Source organism: Panicum hallii, chromosome 7, assembly GCF_002211085.1.
Source record: "Panicum hallii strain FIL2 chromosome 7, PHallii_v3.1, whole genome shotgun sequence".
Lineage (NCBI taxonomy): Eukaryota > Viridiplantae > Streptophyta > Magnoliopsida > Poales > Poaceae > Panicum > Panicum hallii.
The window spans coordinates 6,404,495-6,425,929 of record NC_038048.1 but is presented as its reverse complement, the minus strand read 5'-3'; the positions used below and the strand labels follow the sequence as shown (position 1 = coordinate 6,425,929).

Below are 21,435 nucleotides of genomic sequence, written 5' to 3'. Positions count from 1 at the left end.
CCTTTTTCCGGTGTCAAATAAGAAATTTTCTCAAACTAATATTTCAAACAAAAAATAATAATATTTATAAGCAATACCAATATTGGTCCAACACTAATTTAACGCTATTATGAACAGAAAATAAAAAGATGTATTAATAAAACATCGTTAGATGAAATTATAGCATTCTTAATATTCTAATTATTTTCTATAACGAAAATTATATCTATTTACTTTTACGATTATACCATGAAGAAACAAATATAAAGTTTTGAAGCTGGAGCTATGTCGAGAGCACCTCGATGAATCATTTTATTTAGAGCAAGTGTAACTGTGTAAGGTCCGATCAACACTAAGACAAGCACCATCACCCATGGAGCTTCAAACTCTTAAAGCGATAAAAAAAACTTCCGGAATGTACCAAAACTTCCCTGCGCTTCGATGTTCTTTACAAACTTAGTCTAATATAAATTCTTCCGAACGAATGTAACTTGTTAGGGGCCAAGGGAAGCCGCCATGTATGAGCCTCAAAGCGCCAGGTTTATGCCTCCATCGTCCTGGGCTTCTGCCTCCTGCCCCAATACAACAGTTACCGCTACACGCACTACAAGTGCATAACACTACAATACACAATTACTGCTGGGTGCAGATACGCCATACAGTTTTGCAACCCTTCACGTAGCTTACCAAAAACCAGCTTCAGACGCCCATGCGTAACATTAGCTCCTATTACTGATCCTTATTTGTACAAACCGGGTAGCAGTCCAATTCACAGCCAGCCACTCGGTCCATCAGTAAAGTTGGCGGATAACTGAAATTGGGCAGAGCGCGGTTCTTTCCCCACGCTGCATCGCATACTTTGTTGCATGGAGATGGCACAGCGCAGCTCCGGCGACTGTCCACACGAAGCGGCACTTGCCGATGCTCTTGGTAGACCTTGCGCGCTCATAGACGATCCGGTAGATCGCGCACGCCTCCATGAACACCTTGGAGTAGTCCCGCGTGGTTTCTTCGAATTCTTCGGCGTCATAGAGCAACTGCAAGTTTATTGCTCATGAGCCATGTATATGTGCTGGTCTACCTTAGCTGCAAATCCTTTATCCCCAGTTCAAATCTGGGTGTCGCCTTTTCGCCTCAAATCTGGTATGGTTACAGACATACCAGCAGTTATCGAGTAAGAAGATTGAATATGCTTACATGTTTATAGCTTTGGTAGAGTTTTTGAAACTCATCGTTCTTTTCTTCTTTATCCAGACTAATAAGTTCCCTACTCTTTCTTAAGTACTCTTGGTAGCGGTCCTCCCATAAGGATGTGCATTCTGGGGTTGCCTCCACCTCAGTGAAGCATGGCAGCATCGTTATCTCTGATTACAACAAGCAAAACAGAGACACGAGAAAATAAGTATATCTGTGTCGAAATATGTAGCTTCAGATTCATATTATTTTAGAAATTACGAAAACAAGACCAGCTGATAGATAGCAACAGAAAATAATTCTGAGTTGCATACAGGGTATAGGGTATTCCATCACCGAAATACCGGAACTACAAAGTTGTCCAGCATAAAATCTATTACTATTAGCTGCACAATAACTCTTGATAAGGTGACACTAGAAAAAAAATCTTGGAATAGTATACAAGTTTATGGCTGAAGGGATTAAAGGAAAAAAGAAACACACTGAAAGAACACATCTGTTTTTCTAATGTGCATGAACAGAATAGGATAACTCGAAATTTTACCCCAGTTTGTTTCTCAACCAAGTACCTTCATATCAGTTTCAGATCAAACCCCACTGAAACAAAAAAAAATCCTCCCACGAAATTTAGTCATACTTAACCAGATTTTGGGGAGATCTTAGTTGTGTATATATATGAAGGCAGGGAATTAAAGCTTATGGAAACCGAATCTAAAGTGCAAGCCCTGACAATGCAAAATTAGTTTACTATATCATAAAACACCATTATACAGGCCCATAAGATTTATGACCAGTGAACTTGGAAACTTGCCCACCATGGCTCTTGTCGGCTGCGCCTTGGAAGAGGGGATGGTGGTTGTGGAATGAAAAAAAAATGAGGAAAAGGATAGATGTGTTTCCATGTGCTGGCGTTCTAGCCCATCTATTCAAACTATGGGCCTGTTCAGGACTGCTTACCACTCCACGTTTCCAGCTCCATGGAGTGGACTCCCTCCCAAATGCCCCAACTCCACCAAACCCTAGAGCAGCCAACTCCATAGAGCTGGAGGCCTCACCTAGTTGATTTTGGTGGATTTGGTGGACCAGGTAAAAGGGTGCTCTAGAAATTTGTGGAGCTGCTCCACCATGGAGTTTTTGGAGTGAAGCTGAAAAACATCCAAAACAGGCCTATAGACTCAAATTTTGCTTCTCTCTGAACCATCCTCTGCTCCAGGCCACTAATTGTCAAAATGGATCCATTTTGGGGCATTGCTGAGGAAGGAGGACAAACGAGACAATACATACTGCTTGCTTCCTTTTGGACACCACTACAATGAATATCCTCACGAAGCATGGATGAAGGTTTAGCAATATGTTCTCATATGATATTACCTGATCTTTGCTTTCATAAAGAACTATTGCTATGTGTTAGATTTGATTTGAAGCATATGGTTCATTTTGTAATAAATATTGGCTGCCCACATCCTCAGTTGTAGAGGTTGGAATTTAAACTATTCCACTATCTAATATGGTTCTCACTTTGCAAGTATTGGCACATACATCCTCGAATGTAGAGGGTGGAATATTAACTATTCTATTATCTACAAAAATCACAGTGGACCCGAAACTAAATGAGCTTGCAAAGTAGCAATCATAGAATGAACAATACGCAAAACTATTTTACTGCAACAAGATATCAAACTCTATCAAACTCAAGAGGCGACGATGAAGTGCCAACTAGAAAGACAGCTTACGAATTTGTTTATCATTCTCAGATTGTTGCAATATTGCTTTCTCAGTCTCATCGTAGATTCTGCCAAGGATAGATGTTGAATGGTAAGATTCAAATCCTTTTTTCTCCATGAAGTGCGGATATGCTTCTACCCTCAGATTACGATCAACTTTTACCTGTTTAATGAGCAGAAACATGGCATGAAACAATATTGAAGCAGAGCATGCTGTCACAAAACTAATAACGCAGTGAAGTGAACTTTGGCCTTAGTATTAAATCTAACCAAGAGGCAATTGCACTTCGTTTCTTTTTTGCTAAACAGATCAAATATGAAAAAGGAAGAATGATATGAAATGCATAATTTTATAGAAGCCTAGACCATTTCGAAGCATTCCAAAACTACAAACTGTACAAGCGTAAGATTGGAATTAACCTTGTTCCCATCCAGAGCCCAATAATAAAGGTTAACTAATTTAATCATCTTCTTCGCAATTGATTTCTTTTCGTCTTCATCAACTTCTTCTGTTAAGAACCGGTCCATAAATACTAACCAACAATCAGACGATATACCAAGTGCATAACTGGAAGGAGGGAAATCCAAACATATACCAATCAGATCAACAGAATGAAACTCAAACAGGTCTTGCAGAGATAACAAATTTATAGTTAGGAGACTAGTGAAGAATCAAAAAAGATCTCAGCACGCCCTCGCATTACATAAAACAATATAAAAACCGTGTTGATCTAAAAATCTGGTATTCAATGGAGTGTATTGCCAACGATGTTGTAATTAGTTTATAGTAACTTATCATTTATGCAGCTTATTCATATCAACTAATGTGATGATGGCATTTTGGCAATCAATGATAAAATAAAAAAATGGAAAAAAATGCAACAATGACCTCTTTGGGTGCCCATAAGCTATACAATCTGATGTGTTTCGGTTACAAGAACACTATATATTCAACAGATAAGATATATCCATAGACTTGTAACACAGATTCAGAATATATCCTAAGTTGAATTGCACAAATTCACCGGTCACCAGTAGCCCCACTACATTCTGGACTTTTTTTCTCGAACACGCAGGAGAGCTGCGTATCTATATATCAAGAAGGGAACACCCCCCCCCCCCCCAAAAAAAAAAAAAGCAGCCCCACACATCTCTAAAACTCTCCCTATCCTATGGAAACAAGGACAGGGCCTAAAACACTTGACCAAAACTAAGTGGCTGGTGTCACAAGGGCGAGGAGGTAAGAAACTCCTCGAGCCCCACATATGGACCACTGTTGTAGCTCCTCTCTTACGACCGAGATGACGCAAGCCAAGTTAGGAGCAACCCCATCAAACACACTGCGGTTCCATAAAGACCAAGCTCCTAAGATGATGACGTAATTTAAGCCTTTTCAGACCTGACCATTAACACTTCTACTTGGACCAGCTGACCAATCTTCAAAGGACAGATCTTTTATTTGTGCGGCTAGTGTCTGCAAGCCAACTTTCTGAAGAAAGCTGAACCATATCTGATGGGTGAAGACACATGAGACCAGCAAGTGGTCAATGGTTTCCTCAGCCTGGTCACAGAGTGGGCAGGCTGCAGGATGGGAAAGCCCATACTTGTAAATAAGGAATGGCATTATAAGCTTGAAGGCGCCCGGTTTTTGGTATGTCAGCATACTGCAATTTCATCTTGCTTTGCAATTAAGCATGACCATGTCGCATAATTGATAGGATATCATGAAAAAATTAAAGATACATGATTCAGTACATAATAAAGAATGGTTATATGGTTTTTCAAAAGCAAAAGAGCTATGAACGATGAAATTCAAAACCAAAGTAACATCCAGTGAAAACTATGATATGCTTAATAATTGAAGAAATGCGGTACTTGGGTATAAACGTAGTCGCCAAGCACTCATTAAATAGTAATCTTTCAAGAACTGATTCATTAAAATCCAGGGGTCCCTTAGGCCTGTGCTGGGTCTCCTCGGGTTTGAATAGTGGAACCCAAGGTTCACTTCGCTTCTTGAAGCCCTTTAGTAACTGAAAAACACAATCTTTTTGCTATAAGAATTGCAACAACCCATTTGACAAGTTAAAAAAAATAGTGCATAGTAACCAGTGTTTCAAATAGCGGGGTATAGGATTTAGTGGCAGCCTTTTCCAGCTGCTAAACAGCACTATAGCCCGCTATTTAAAACACTAATAGTAATGTGTATAACAATGCTATTATGCTAGCATATGAAGGATATAATTTTTTAAAACAAGAAATACCTAATATTTAAAGGAAAAAAGGGGAACACGATGACAAAGGAAGCACAATAATATTGTGAGATTTGAGAGCAAAGGAGATGTCCATTCAACAGAGACTGAAGTGGCAACAAGTTGCGCCCACTTGAGCTCAAGTCTACATCCGCTTTGTCATGATGTGGTGCTTTTGCCGTATCAGGGCACCCACTGCAGGCCATGTTCACGTTAAGTTAAAAAGGTGGACCAAAGAATCTCGTGGTGTAACGGTTAAGCGTTGAACTCCGAGGGTTGATGAAACCCCTGTTGCTGGCCCGGTTTCAAATCTTGGTACCAGCTTATTTAAGACAAAACCAGAGGGACATCACTCCTTCTGGTTTATTTTTTTTTAAGTTAAAAGGGTGGAAGGCAAGATAAGGACAAGGTTGCTATGGCATTTAGAATGATGCCATCTGTAACCGCATCATGCACTCTCATTCAAATCGGAACTAACCAAATTGGTATTCATATTTGAGAATATCTAGATCCGTATTCGTACTCGAATTAAAACATGAAAATAATGCTATCTGAATTCATATTCAACCACATTCCGTCTGTTTCCACACCTGGATATCATTTTATGAGGAAAGTGGTTGAGTATATTCCTATTGGTCAGCCCAAGGGGCAATACATGTTAGGAATGAGCGAGAACAAGGTGAAAAGATATCATCTAACACCTTAAAATAAGTTGAAATTAACTCTGATGGAGACTACAACCTCCAAGAGGCTGTGCACATGTGCGGGGAAGTTGCATTGGGTTCTAGATCCCATGCATTCTAGATCCCATGCTTGTGGAGCTGATTGCATGTATACGAAGAGTAACTGTTGCCATATCATGTGGCTTCGTCGACATACTGAGCTCAAATAGTGAGTCAAGCAAGGACTGGACACATCAGCTTCTGATCTATCTTCAGTTGGTGGTTTGTTCTGTAAAATTGAACCTTTTCAGTCTGAATTTTATTAGCTTCTACCTTAATTATGTTCCTAGGCTATGTAAAGCACACATATGTGCAAGGAAGTGAGTCCGCAGTCTAATGGAATTTCAATATTTCATTCTGATAAAAATAACATTGCTCATGCAGTGGGACGAATGATCCTAGAAATGGTAGAAGGAGCCACGCATACAACTCCAGCCTGATCACAGGTTGACTGTGTCATTATTACTAAATATTTTGGTACCAATTAGGTAGTTAGAGCATCCCCGACAGGACAGGCGCTGTCGCTAGCTGACAAGGTGGAGAGAGGTCAGAGAAAGAACGCAAGGCCCACTCAACACCAGAGCACTTGATGCTGCCGAAGCCAGATAACGTGTGGAATCGACATACTCGGCCCTGCGAGCACCGTCAGGGGTCATGCAAGACAAGCGCTCGCAGGCACGCTAGTACTTCGATTTCCCTCGCTCTCAGCTCCACGTTGGACTGAACCTGGCGACATAGTCCACTGTTTGGGACGCTCTTAGACAAGCTAAGCTGACCAAAGATGACTGGGGCTCATGGACTATGCAGCTTTAACTTTGGACGTGGAAAACCTGACAATCACATAGATGGGAATTGTAACCCATACATTTCTAAAAAATAGATTGCTTGTTATCAAGGCCCTCAAGACCACAATTGGCTCGTATGGCTGCCTGTGAGCAAAAGATAGTGATGAGGTTTGTGGTAGCAAGTCCTAGTCACAGCACAGACAAAATAAAAGATTCCTAAAGAACTTGCATAAAATGAAAAACATAAATGAACTGACCATGTGATTTCTTGAGACCCAGTACTCATCACCATCAAAATCACTGTTGGCCATCTCATCAGCCAATGATCGTTCCCCAGAAATAGGAAAAAGTATTGCATTTTTTGAATACCCAACAAAATTCTTCTCCAGTCCGCTAATTTGCCTTGCAGTTAAGGCATGTATATCACCAAAATGGAGGCCAGGATGTTTAAACACAAGCACATCTCCAGAGTATTGGCCACTGTCACTGTTTTGTAGGACATTAAGTCAGCAATAAAACAGTAGAGCCTGATGTCAAATATTATTCATGCTCCAATAATTGATAACTGCATATTAATGTATGTTCTATAGGAGGCTAGCCATGCCAAAGAATGCTAGCTTTCAATATCTTCTGTGAAGCATAAAAACATTTCCCTTTTTATGTGAGGTAATAGCAAACCTTACCCACTTCTTAGACCCTTACAAGATTGTGCTCACAACTGAAAAGTTAGTCTAATTTGACTGACAGGAAAAAAATGCCTCAATATTTTGAAGTATTGAATGGCCACATGTATTTGGTCTATCATCTTTTGACTATTTATGCTTTTGCCTAGGATATTCTTCTTTTCAACCAAAACCAAATAAACAAGAAAATAGAGAACAACTTACTCCCTCCGTTCCAAAAAAACAAGTCATTCTAGGATTCAAAATTTGTCCCAAAAAACAAGTCATCTTACCCTATTCAGAAAGTGCATGTGCATGCAAGAATCAGTTAGTGCCAAATATGGGTAATAAATAGGGGCAAATATGGTCATTTTACCTTCTTGTTAATTTATCCTAGAATTCCTAGGATGACTTGTTTTTTGGGACGGAGGGAGTAGCTTAAAGAGCAAGTATACTAGAAAACTAAAAAAATGAATAAGAAAAATGATAAAGTTGGAGCATTGCTACTACAGAAATTATATACCATGCAAACAGTTACAGGAATTTGAAATTTCTTAATAACAACAAGTAGGGTTATCCTAACTAATTTATTAGCATAATCATATTGTCGTCAAACACTCTTAAATGGTGAAGTTGGCAATCAATAAATGGAGGATCATTGAAACAATGAAACATACAGATAAATGCATTCAAAGGGCACATATGAAACATACACATGAATGCTACCACTTACAGTATCACACAAACTTCATTTGGTTTCAACGTTCCTGTAGGATCTGTTGAACCCATCAAATAATAGCATTCATCAATCGGTAGCTTTCCTTCTCTGAATCCTTTCATTTCCTGTTTGGCTATGAAATTAAGCCTAGATAGCAAGTGTGGCTCTTCTAATGGAATTCCGGAATGAATCATTCGTTCCAACATTGAATCCTCCATATTAGCATATCTAGATGCAACTGCATCGACCATATAAAAAGAGCACTACTTAAATCAATGTACGAGCAGGCAAGTGAAAGAAAGATTATAAATGCATTAAGTACAAAGTTATGAGTGCAGGTTCTACAGCATATGGAAACACAAACATAAAAGCAGGCCATGAAAAATATGGAACCCCAGTGATTTGGACTTACGCTTTAGTGCGTGTCTGAAATCATAACGAGCATTTGCAACCCCTTCAATTGCATTATGTAGAAGTTCCATAAAATATTCCGCCTTAACACCGGCATAGTGAAGTAGTGAAATCAATGACCTTGATGTTGATGTCCTATCGGATTGATGGCTGATAAAAAGACACAAACAATGGTAATATGGGTTTCGAACCAAATTAACTTGCTTGCCAAAAGAGCTTCAGATAAGGCAAGATATGATTGAGACCACCCCCTGCCCCTGCCCCAATCCCCTGCACCAACCACATGTGCTTGCATACATGTACAATTGGAGACTATACCACCACCAGTCCCTTAATATTGCAATGATTTATTTTTATTTTCTAAAGTGCAGAACTGTCTCAAACTGCAAACGAGGTTATGCTAACACACTAAACCTCATGCAACAACCAACTGATTTTAAAGTTAATACATAGATGGAAGGTGCGTCTTCCGATGCTAATTATCACAACACACCATTTTGAATTATACTGAAGGCAAACAGTCACATTTTGAACATCAGTTGAAAGGCAAAACTAACTACAATGACATTGCCTCAACAAGACTTAGAGTTTATATATAAGAGATGTAGTGAAACAAATTAAATTTTGCAACAAAAAACAGTAAAAGGAACAAAAATGGTTTTACAAGCCAAGATTGACATAGAATGATACTTCGCAGAGGCTTTAGGGTTACAATAAAAGGATGTATATGAAATCCCCAAATATTCAAATGTGCAAAAAAACTAAGTATGTACTTACAACCGAAATGCAACAATACAAAAAATTTCCCAGAATACCTTGTGGAAACTATTTCCAAGGAACTGAGAGACTGCATCCAGGACAACTTTGGATCAGCTTTTACTTTTACCATTGATGGTCGGACAACAATAGTATTATCTTGAAGCTGTAGTACAAAAGAAAGGATATTTGGTTTCAGGTAAGCTAAGAAAGTCTTTTCCAGAAAGCAAAAAAATCCATTTTACCAAGATGAGCAAAATTTAGACTCGACATAGTCCCCCAAGCTATTCGAGTTGGTTCAATCTGTGCCCTAGAGAGATTTATCTTTTTGTTTCTCCATGTAGAAGTTGAGTTTTAAGCTCAAATTTTGTGCACAGATAGAGAAGTGATGCCCTACGTTAGAAAAATACATAAATAATTTTCATAGGTTAGGAACATTTGGTACGACATTGATCCTAGAGATACAAAATTGCATGAAAATTAATCATGAACCATTGCTAATGTAGGTGTTAGATATACATGTATAGCCGGCTGTACATTGCCTTATATAGGTGATTGATAACATTCCTAGTCTAGGAGATTGTATCCCTGTACACTAAGCCTCTTGGCTATATATGAAAGGTCACCCCCCCCCCCCAGTGGGTGTGGTGTGTTTTCCCATTTTATCATTCTACATGGTATCAGGAGACCAGTTAGCAATTCCTAATCACCTTCCTTTTCCGCTGCCTTCTTCCTTTTCCGCTGCCTTCAACCTCTCCCTCCTGACCGCGCCGTGCGCTCCCTGCACAGGCGTCCACCCACCGGCGCCGCCATCCCTCTGGCCGCGCCTCACTCGCCGTGCGCTCCCCACATAGGCGTCCACCCACCGGCGCCGCCATTCCCCTGGCCGCGCATCCCTTACCTCCCGCACCATCATGTCGACGGATTCAACCCAACCGTCGACGACCTCCCCTGCTTCTGGCGGCGCGACTAGCGGCGCCATCTTCATCAACCCCTACGCCACCGTCTCCGTCAAAGCCCACGTGCCGCTCACCCTTGAGTTGAAGAACCCCAACTTCACCAGGTGGTCCGCCTACTTCCGCGACATGTGCGGGAAGTTTGGTCTTCTGCGGCACCTCGACGGCCCCTTTCCCGTTGCCGGTCAGCCCGTCGATCCCGCCTGGGCTGAGGCGGATTGCTGCGTCCGCAGCTGGATCTACGGATCCGTCGCGGAGGCCGTCCTCGACATGACCATGGACGGCACCACCCAGACGGCCCGCGCGCTGTGGACCGCCATCGTCGCTCTGTTCCAGGCGAACAAGGCACCACGGGCCATCTTCCTGAGTCACGAATTCCATTCGTTGACTCAGGGGGACTCCACAATCAACGACTACTGCCACCGCATGAAGACCGCCGCCGACAAGCTGCGCGACGTCGACCAGCCCGTCTCCGAGTCGACCCTTGTCTTCAATCTGCTCCGCGGATTGAACAAGGAATTCTCCACCACCGCCGACCACATCGCCGCCACCAACCTCTCCTTCTCCTACGCTCGCGACCAGCTCCTCCTCAAGGAACTGCGCCTCGCGAACGAGATCAAGGTTGCCGCGGCCACGGCCCTGCTCGCCGGCTCTGCTCCCTCCTGTGGCGCCTCCGGCTGCCGCTCCTCCTCCTCCTCGAGTGGCGGACAGCAGCAGCCCCAGCGCCCACGCAACAACAGGAAGGGCGGCAAGAAATCCGGCGGCGGCTACGGCGGCGGCAGCGGCTCCGGCGGCAACAACCACCACGGCGGCGGCGGCCAGCAGCAGCGCGGCCCCGCACCCCCGCCCGCGCCTTGGATCTGCATGTCCCCGGGCGGGCAGTTCTGGAACATCTCCCCCGGCGGCAACACTGGCGGCGGGCACCCCTGGCGCTCTCAGCAAGGCATCCTGGGCTCGGCTCCTCCGCAGCAGGCCCACACCGCCTTCGCCCCGCTGCACGTCTCGCCTCCGCCATCGCACAACCCGTCGCCAACTCCCTCTTGGGATCAGGCCGGGCTGATCGCCGCCCTCCAGCAGATGTCGATGCAAGGCGGCTCTCCATAGGTGGTGGACTCAGGAGCTTCGTCCCACATGTCTTCATCGGATGGTATACTGCTCCAACGCCTTCCCACATCTATTTCTTCAGTTTTAGTAGGCAATGGTTCTAGTATCCCAGTAGCTTGTCACGGTCACTCAATTTTGTCCACCGAAACGTCCAATTTTGCTCTCAACAATGTCCTTGTCGTCCCTTCCATAGTTCAGAATCTTCTTTCTGTTCGTCAATTCACCCGCGACAATCATTGTTCTATAGAGTTTGACGCTCTCGGTTTTTCTGTCAAGGACCTTTCGACGGGGCGCGTGATGCTTCGCTGCAATAGCACTGGAGATCTCTACACCTTGCCACAGTCCAACACCAGCCCGTCTGCACTTCTGGCTGCCTCTTCCTCCCTGTGGCACCAACGTCTTGGACATCCAACACCTGCAGCTTTAGATTACTTGAAAAAGAACAATTCTATTTCCTGTAATACAGTAGCAGATTGCATTTGCCATGCCTGTCAACTAGGAAAGCATACTCGTCTTCCTTTTAGTCAATCCACTACTCAAACTGATGCACCTTTTGAGTTACTTCACTGTGATGTTTGGACCTCACCTATCAATAGCATTTCTGGTTTCTCCTACTATCTTATGATCTTGGACGACTACTCACATTTTTGCTGGACCTTTCCACTCCGACGCAAGTCTGAGGTTCATCAGCACATAGTTGAGTTTGTGGCCTATGCACGCACCCAGTTCGGTCTTCCTGTGAAGTGTCTCCAAGCTGACAACGGCACAGAGTTCGTTAACAATGCCAACACCACCTTCCTGGCGGCCCATGGCATTCTCTTGCGTCTTTCATGCCCATACACCTCAGCACAGAACGGCAAGGCCGAGCGCACCCTTCGTACACTCAACAATTCTGTACGGACACTCCTCCTTCATGCGTCCATGCCACCATCGTATTGGGCAGAGGCCCTTGCAGCTGCCTGTTACCTGCTGAATAGGCGCCCCTCCTCCTCTATTCACAGTGAAGTTCCCTACACACGCCTCTTTCGTGAGCAGCCTCCTTATGATCACCTTCGGGTCTTTGGGTGCTTATGCTACCCTAACCTCCAGGCCACGTCTGCACATAAGCTCGCTTCTCGCTCCACGGCGTGCGTATTTCTTGGGTACCCTTCCTCTCACAAAGGTTATCGCTGCCTTGACTTGTCCACTCGGCGCATAATCATCTCTCGACACGTCATTTTTGACGAGTCTCGGTTTCCCTTTGCAGACGGCTCACCCGCTCCCGATTCTTCCCTCCTTGATTTCCTGGTTGATGACACTGTGGATACTATGCCTTGCTCTACTAACTCTGCAGCTTCCTCACCACCGGCTGGACCTTCTCCGGCGGTTCCAGCGGCCGCTCCGTTCCCAGAGGACGTTGAGCAGTCGCCCCCTCCTCCACTGCATGCTGGACCGGGCGGGCGTGGTCCCGTGCCCCCGCCAGGTCCCGCAGCATCTCCGTCTCTGGGCGGGCGTGGTCTTGTGCCCCTGCCCGGACTTCAGCAGGCGAGCCCAGCGGCTCCACGGGATGCTGCTGGCCTCATCCCTGCCCTACCGCACGTCTACGTGCGTCGCCCACCAGCGTCGACTTCTCCGCCGGTCCCTGTACCTGCTGCCGCCTCTGAGTCCTCCCGGCCTATCACTCGTACACAGTCCGGGGCGATTCCGCGTGTGCAGTACAGGGGCCTCACAGCCACGACTCCTTCGCCCATTCCGGCTAACTACCGCAGTGGGCTGGCCGACCCGAACTGGCGTGCGGCCATGGCCGATGAGTACAAGTCCCTGATGGACAACGGCACCTGGCGACTAGTTCCACGTCCGCCCGCTGCCAACGTCGTATCGAGCAAGTGGATCTTCAAGCACAGGTACCACTCCGATGGCACTCTCGCTCGCCACAAGGCACGCTGGGTCGTCCGCGGCTTCTCCCAGCAGCACGGCATCGACTACGACGAGACATTCAGCCCAGTTGTCAAACCACCGACAATTCGGGCTGTTCTGAGCATCGCTGCTTCCCGCTCATGGCCTATTCGCCAGCTGGACGTGAAGAACGCGTTTCTTCACGGCCATCTTGAGGAGACTGTCTACTGCCAGCAGCCACCTGGCTTCGTCGATCCTGCCGCCCCTGACCATGTTTGTCTTCTACAGCGTTCACTCTATGGTCTGAAGCAGGCTCCGCGGGCGTGGTACCAGCGTTTTGCCACGTATATCCGCCAGCTTGGGTACACAAAGAGGGTGGCCGTCTTGCCTACCTACTGCTCTACATCGACAACATCATCCTCACCCCGCCTCCTCGCCGGCCCTCCTTCAGCGCCTCATCGATCGGCTCCACTCCGAGTTCGCCATGACAGATCTTGGGGATCTCCATCACTTCCTCAACATCACCGTCGAGCGCTCCTCCGACAGGCTGTTCCTGTCCCAGCGACAGTACGCCGTCGAGCTTCTTCAGCGGGCTGGCATGTCCGAGTGTCACTCTACGACGACCTCTGCTGACACTCGGACAAAGCTCTCTGCGACCGATGGTGCTCCCGTTGCTGATCCTTCCGCGTACAGGAGCATCGCCGGCGCCCTTCAGTACCTCACGCTGACTCGTCCTGACTTGGCGTATGCCGTACAGCAGGTGTGCCTATTCATGCATGATCCTCGTGAGCCTCACCTAGCACTGCTCAAGAGGATCCTTCGTTACGTGAAGGGCACACTCTCCTTCGGTCTTCACCTAGGCGTCGGCCCCATCCAGTCCATCACTGCATACTCGGATGCGGATTGGGCTGGCTGCCCCGACTCTCGACGCTCCACCTCCGGCTTCTGCGTCTACCTCGGCGACAATCTCATCTCTTGGTCTTCCAAGCGACAGACCACCGTCTCCCGCTCCAGTGCGGAGGCGGAGTACCGAGCTGTGGCTCATGTCGTCGCCGAATGCTGCTGGCTGCGGCAGCTTCTTCAGGAACTTCATGTCTCGATTGCTTCGGCGACAGTTGTCTATTGTGACAATGTCAGTGCTATCTACATGGCAGCCAACCCAGTTCATCATCGCCGCACGAAGCATATTGAGATTGACATACACTTCGTCCGTGAGAAGGTGGCTCTAGGACAAGTTCGAGTACTACATGTCCCCTCCTCTCACCAGTTCGCGGACATCATGACCAAAGGCTTACCTGTACAGTTGTTCACTGAGTTTAGGTCTAGTCTTTGCGTCCGAGACTCTCCCGCTGCGACTGCGGGCGGGTGTTAGATATACATGTATAGCCGGCTGTACATTGCCTTATATAGGTGATTGATAACATTCCTAGTCTAGGAGATTGTATCCCTGTACACTAAGCCTCTTGGCTATATATGAAAGGTCACCCCCCCCAGTGGGTGTGGTGTGTTTTCCCATTCTATCATTCTACAGTAGGATATGATGTTGTACGTTGTAAGTCAACCCACAAAATTTGGATATAAAACTCAACTTGTACGTGGATAAACGGAAAAGACAAATCTTATTAAGGGGTTGATTAGAACAACTGAAATGGTTTGAGGGAGTAGATCCTAAATTTTGTTCGTGGGGTTAAGCAGACAAGGTGAATTGCTCAAGGTAGTAAAATGGACTTTCCCCACAAAACAATATTGCAACACCATTCAAAAGCAAAACAGGACCGTAGATTTTGAATGTAACATAGTACCCAGATTTTAAAACTCTTAATGCATACCCTTTTGTCAACTAGCAGAGTTCCTTTTACAGCATATCCATTATAAAAAAGACGGACCTGCATGAGAAGAGGCTAGAGAAAAAGAACAGATTATAAGAACAAAACAGTTAAATCACAGCAGATTCAGAAAACAGTAGACCAGAACAGGAGCATAATTAATAAGATACACATTAGACAATGAGAATGATGCCGCTTTGAACTCGTAGACCTCACCATTGTTTCACCTCGATGCATATAATCCTGAACAAGGAACAGAAATAATCAATATACAAATGGACACTTGTATGAACCTTTACCATAAACTACTATGTATGCATGCAGAGGCATACATATGTAGGAGCGACTTCCACAATGCTCCATTATTTATACATGTAATTTGATTTCGGAGGAACAGATTGAAAAGCAGTTCAGTGAACACTTCAAACGAAATGAAATCCATTACATGTTGTAGTTTGTATGGAGATGTCCAATGGGGACCTACAGAGGCACCAGTGCATAGCGGAATCCTAAGGTGCAACGATAATGCAAGAAGTAGTGGGTCATGTAACACCCTGCTACAAAATCTGCTTACGGCCCAGCTCCTCACGCGGAATGGGCCCACACATGCATAGCCCCTCTCTTACACTTTCATCCTCGCTTCGTGTAAAAGGTCAACAGCCCAGCTCCTCACGCGGAACGGGCCCACACACGCATAGCACCTCTCTTACACGTTCATCCTTGCTTCGTGTAAAAGGTCAACCCGGAGGTATTATGTTTGGAACGATAAGGATTATAAGCTGGCCCTCAAGGTACTAAGCCACCACACCACAACCACAACTGGGCCACATGGGCCAACAACTACTACTAAGGGATATTGGGATGGGGTATTACATTCACCCCACCTTAAGGGCTGATGCCCTCGGCAGCTCATCACATATGCAGACTCTCAGAACCAACCCTTGGTGCATGACTATGCCCACACGCACATGCGCATGTGCAGCGAAGGTTTATGCTCTGAATACCATCTGTGACACCCCGCTCCAAAATCTGCTTACAGCTCAGCTCCACACGTGGAACGGAACAACATAGGCATAGCACCTCTCTCACACTTTCATCCTCGCTTCATGTAAAGGTCAACCCGGAGGTGCTATGTTTGGAACGACAAGGATTATAAGCTAGCTCTCAACCCCCCCTAAACTTCCAAGTTGTACTAAACCACCACACCACAACCGCAATTGGGCCACATGGGCCAACAACTACTACTACTAAGGGATATTGGATTGAGGTATTACAGGTCAACTGAACATGACATGGGAGGAGGCAATAAAAAGGGACTTGAAAGAATGGCATGCACCTAAACAATTGTACTGGGATAGGAGTGCATGAAAATTCACGTGCCTGAACCATTAACAGGATTTAGAACCCCCCCCCCCCTCCTAAAAATATCACTGTTATTGAGCCTTATATATTTGTTTTCTTTATTTCTTTTTTCCCCTTTGCTGGTGGCTCATGTTGGGTATCAACTCTAGCCTACCCCAACTTGCATGGGACTAAAAGGCTCTTTTGTTGATTATGATGATGATGATTGTAGTTTGTACATACAAATCTGAGAAATGAGCCTATTTTACGCAGGGAACAGGGGACTATGTCATTCTTGGTATAAACTAAAAATGGCAAACAATCTGCTGAACCCCCTAAAATATTATCCATAAATTAAAAACATTGAGTAATAACTAAAAGTTTCTTTTAAAAAAACTGAAGCTGTGGAAACAGGGCCAAGTGTACAAACTTTTGACTTCTTTCCCTTGATAATTCTGTTGGGGCATTTCTTAGCCAAATTTTCAGATATGAAGCCAGTACCATCAGTGTGGATCAAACGCTTCCCATCTGTAATATCAACTTTCCCATGTTTGTCCTGAAATACCGCACTGAAGATACATGGTGTATGCTCAATAGTAATAAGACAATATTGAAGAGGAAGCAATTAATTACCCGGCAAGGTTCATCATCAATCAGTATAACATCAACTGTTGATAAATCAACGTCCAGTGTTTCAGTTTTGGATAGTATCAAAGAAAACCTGCATTGTTCCAATCAAAGAACATAGGTATAACACACCAGAAGGGTGAGGAGGCATGCCCATGTAGAATACAATAACATCTGATTGTTAGTTTCCTTTTTCAGCCACAACAATTGCAAGAACATAAGAACACTCATAATCTGAAAAATTGGCAGCCTTTATAGTGCACCTCTTTTTGGCTATTTTCTGAAAACTCAATGTTATTATCATGGCAGCAGAATTTGTAGTTCCCTAGCACCTTATCAACACCCAGAAAAGGCACGCACATTGCGCCCGTCAGGTGCCTTTGGCCGTTGGCACAGACATGGTTGGTTAAGCTTAACAGGTAGATGACAAACCTTTTCATATAATTTGCCAAAGTGGGAGCGGTATGGATATGCATGAACAGTTTGCGGCACTGATCAACAGTTTTGTGGGAGAGAATATAACTCTCATCCTCCGACTCAGTGCAAATAAAGTAGCACCTAACAGATGAAGTGCATTTCTTGATTTCCCCTTGTTCATCATCTTTCTTTTTCTTCCCTTTTTTTCCATCCTTGTAACCTGAGAAAGATAAACCAAATAAAAACAATCTAACAAATTAGAAGTTCGAGAAATGCTGCCGCACAGAAAGTTGCAAATAAATTAAGAGGTCCACAGCTGCAATGGAAATGCTTTGTGGAGTGGGTAAACATCTACTCACTCGACTCACCAAACACACCATGAGTACATGTCACCAAGAAATTCATGACCAATACTTATGTCAAGTGCCAAAATGTGTTGACCCTAGTGGCTAACACAAGAAAATGTACAAACATGTGTAGAGTCAAGAACATATAACAATAATAATCTGATATTGTTGGTAGTAACTAATAAATCCAAATAGATTTTGTATTATAAGAAATGAGAACTCACCAAAAAAACGGTATCGCCGCAGACCCAGAACAATACCATCTTCAGCAATCTTATGGTAGTGTTGGCGGTAGAAATCAGCGTCCGAGTCTGAAGGAACCATAAACTTTACTACAAGAACGTTATCATCACCAAGAACTTTTTGAAGGTGAGTCCTCTTATTCTCCATATATGGCCCCTGATTCAGTCAAATAAGGTTAAAAATATAATGTTGGTCCATAAATTTCCTCAAAATATTTCTGGCCTACAAATGCAACATTTGTCAATCCAGGTCCCTTAACTCATTAATGTCATTGGCATTCATCCTTTTTATTCATATGTCAATGGAATTCGATGCACGGTCTGTCAAATTATACAACTGCGTATTAATGTTTTAGGAGATGTTACGTAAAGTTTGATAAGAATTGGACATCATAATTGAGTTATTTGCACCTTTATGTCAATAGAAATATTAGCCAATTCCCCAATTATCGTGTTTGCAGCACAAATTCTACCCTATGATGAGGATAAGCATACAACCGCATTTAGGGAAACAATTTGCAGTGCATGACTCTTAATAAAACTGATAGCGAAAATCCATCGAACAATTAACCTACAGAAATAGGAAATGGCGAAAATTTAAATCATAGAAAACTCATAGCAGAATATGATCTTGGCAATAAACCTACATATGTGTGCACACATGCATGTTGCCTACAGGAAGCTAGATTGGTGAGAAGTCAAAAGCAACTAACACAAATCAAACAATGTAGAATGACTACTTGATGTGAAGAGAACAGCAACAATAAAATGAAACACCAATAAAAAATAAAGATATTGGAAGCATCACAAACCTTAAAAATATGGAATATGGAATCCCCTCTTATCTCAATATCACAATGGTATACTTTTGCTTTACTTGGGTCCAACTCAAGATTCTGCAGGTATCAACGAGTAAATGGAGCCACCATTGAGGTTACGACATAAAAATACAGTTATCATCTGTTACATGAAAATGTAAGTAAAAGTCTGAAATGATGAAGCATCAAAAGCCAAGAGCCCCATGCATGTTGAATGGAACTCATGACATGCGCAGATACAACTTTTACATAGTTTGTTTCATTGAAAATGAGATATCATGGGCTACCATTTTAGGATAAGAAGCATTAGTCTAAACAATTGTGATAGTCCTACTGTGAGGAAAGAAAAACAAGAAAACCACTACAAAATGACCTTTGCCCTATCTGATGGAGTTCTATAGGATGCCTGAAAATTCTTCCGACCAAATTTGCTCCAAATTTCCGACTCAAAATGAGCAATGGACAGGAGCTTCAACGATTTAATATAGTCCACGGTCAATACAGCTTCATCTTCCATTTTATTCCTATAAGGTGAAACGAAGATGTCTTAGCAATAGCATCGCACAAAAAAAAGTTGCTTTTTGTCTCAAATAGGTAGCTGATATTAGGAAGAAACCACATATTTGTTTTAGAAATATATAATGGTATGTGAACAAAGCAAATATATTCTGAGTCCATTTGCTGACCGGGTCGCAAAACCATGCACTTCGTAAGCAGTACGTTCCTGTAAGAAAATGGAACTGAGAGACTTACTGACAAAGATAAGAGAGTATCAAAAATCTCCTGCTGTACTCCAAAACCTCCAACGCGCACATCTGGGGGCTTGCAGTCTTCCTCAATTCATTTTCTGAGATTTGAGGGCTTGCAGTATCCCTGAATGCATTTCGTGCGACATCATTCGGCACCGGTTTTGGTAGCATTATTGCACACTCTGGGCCCAAATGACTTCCTAAGAGTCCAACTCTCTGAAGACATACTAAAACATGCTGCAAGCGGCTTGAGGCAGATTCACTTCTTGGATGCGTGGGAACCATCTCATGCTTGGGGCTACCAGCTTGTATATGGTTCCACAACTCAGATGGTCTGCCACTTCTAAGACTTTCAGCCAGCATGATAACACCATGAGGTACAATAGAAATCAGTTCTTGGATACTGTCACCATACTGCATAGGCATCTGGTTTGCCTGAGGAGCCATTCCTGGGACAACGTTATCAACTTCAATGCAATCCTGGTTCCAATCCCTTCGGGAGATGCAATCAGATGGGTTGTCAACTGCCATCATCACCGGACAACCCTCATGACCTTGATTCTCGTCCATCACCATACAATGGTTTGGGAGGTCCAAAGCAATTTCTTCCATTTTGACGTCGTTGTGGTACTGCGGCCCATGTACAGATTCATCTGTTGTACACAAGATTTTATTATCAGGAAAGCATTAAAGAGCTGTTTTCAAAACGAAAGTCCCACTATCGTTACATGCGCACAATAGAGCACAAAATAAAGCAGATGACTAGTAAAATCTGTCCAGAAACTTCAAAGTCACCAGCTGCAGCTAGCCAACAGGGTTTAGGCAACGGCAAGCTTGCACAACTAAATTCATAATATTCTTCGCCAAAAAGAAAAACTAAATAAAAATATAGACCGCAACAAATCCATAGTCACAAATTTCAAATTTTGATAGTGGAGATGAGAATCACGTATTCCTATTTGAAATTCTAGTGGTCATCCCAAAAATTGCAGTCTGGAAACACCCATCGCTGAAGCACAAAATGCGACCAACGCTGCAGCCCGCGTTGTACAGTACTTTCTCCCCCAGCAATTTGGTTTCTTAAAAGAAAAACAGCACCCGCCTCAAGTGAAGAAGAATGGGGGAATCGGACGTCACCTCGCAGGCAAGGAGCGGAGGAGCTGCAGGCGGCGCTCTCGGCGGTGGGGACGGCCTGCGCGTTGAGTGCGAACGCCTCCTGCCTGGCAACCGTGACGATGTAGCCGGTGAGCGTCCGCACCTCCCGCTGGGACCTCCCGATCCACCGCAGGACGCGAACCGCGGGTGCTTCGCCGAGCGCCCCGAGATCGCGGCGCGCCGGTTCTTCGGCGACCTGCCCCAGCCTCCGCTCGAGCTGCGCGAGCTCCGCCGCCACCGCCGGCGGCAAAGGCGCCGTCTGAGACGAGCCGTGACTAGGCTGCATTGCTTGGGGTGGGGTCTCGCGGGGAACACTACGAGCGGGGGTGAGACGGCAGCGCAGCGGCGGGGGTGGAGCGGATAGGCGATTGGGGAGGGGAGGGACTGGGGTAGAAGCGCAACGCGGAGGGGAGGCGCACCGGCGCCGGCGGCGGTGGGGGTTTGCATTATCGGTGGGTGTGGGGCCCGCGCAGCAGTGGGAGAGACGAGGCGTGTGGGAGAAGGAAAGCCGACCTGGCGCTCCATGGCGAGGGCGGCGCGTGGCGCGAAAACAGAAAGGTTTTGGATCGTGGCAGGTAGGACCCACGTTAAAGGCCTGTAAAGCAGACGGGTCACGTCAGCGTCAACTTGAACTCGCAGGCTTGCAGCCTACTACAACTCTACAACGAGTAGGCGCTCGTTGCACAGACCTTCACTTCCGGTGATTTTTGAATTTTGGATGTGCTACAACTTTCCTACCCGTTAGATAAAAGTGCCGGCCAACCCATCAAGGCAGCCA

At 44.8% G+C, this 21,435-nt stretch overlaps 1 protein-coding gene across 3 annotated transcripts; it reads right to left on the bottom strand.

Annotated features, from left to right (window-relative positions):
- Window positions 1-263: 263 nt before the first annotated feature.
- On the bottom strand, window positions 264-21,133 carry LOC112899380 (probable RNA-dependent RNA polymerase 3). Of its 3 annotated transcripts, XM_025967821.1 has the most exons (19): window positions 20,640-21,128; window positions 19,507-20,155; window positions 19,127-19,277; window positions 18,748-18,831; window positions 17,918-18,092; window positions 17,362-17,566; window positions 16,936-17,023; window positions 16,733-16,858; window positions 15,178-15,204; window positions 14,965-15,036; window positions 9,260-9,366; window positions 8,446-8,594; window positions 8,049-8,271; window positions 6,911-7,139; window positions 4,773-4,927; window positions 3,318-3,465; window positions 2,907-3,060; window positions 1,177-1,343; window positions 264-1,016 (listed from the first exon to the last, which is right to left on the bottom strand). In XM_025967821.1, the coding sequence occupies exons 1-19, from the start codon at window positions 20,941-20,943 to the stop codon at window positions 771-773; spliced, it is 3,459 nt and encodes a 1,152-aa protein (XP_025823606.1). In that variant the 5' UTR covers window positions 20,944-21,128; the 3' UTR covers window positions 264-770. The 3 variants fall into 3 exon arrangements, 2 of the variants coding, with proteins under 2 accessions (XP_025823606.1, XP_025823607.1); XR_003230040.1 differs by lacking the exons at window positions 264-1,016; window positions 1,177-1,343; window positions 4,773-4,927 and having other exon boundaries at window positions 2,923-3,060; window positions 20,640-21,133; XM_025967822.1 differs by lacking the exons at window positions 264-1,016; window positions 1,177-1,343; window positions 2,907-3,060; window positions 3,318-3,465; window positions 4,773-4,927 and adding an exon at window positions 4,954-6,797 and having other exon boundaries at window positions 20,640-21,133.
- Window positions 21,134-21,435: the final 302 nt, after the last annotated feature.

What these genes read in the sequence shown, in the direction of transcription:
- LOC112899380 (XM_025967821.1), bottom strand. Translation starts at nt 20,943, where the DNA reads ATGCAGCCTAGTCACGGCTCGTCTCAGACGGCGCCTTTGCCGCCGGCG. An exon ending in TTGGAAATAGTTTCCACAAG is followed by an intron (nt 8,595 to 9,259) that starts GTATTCTGGGAA and finishes TCTTTTTATCAG; the next exon opens with CCATCAATCCGATAGGACAT. An exon ending in GGGCTCTGGATGGGAACAAG is followed by an intron (nt 3,061 to 3,317) that starts GTTAATTCCAAT and finishes CTCATTAAACAG; the next exon opens with GTAAAAGTTGATCGTAATCT.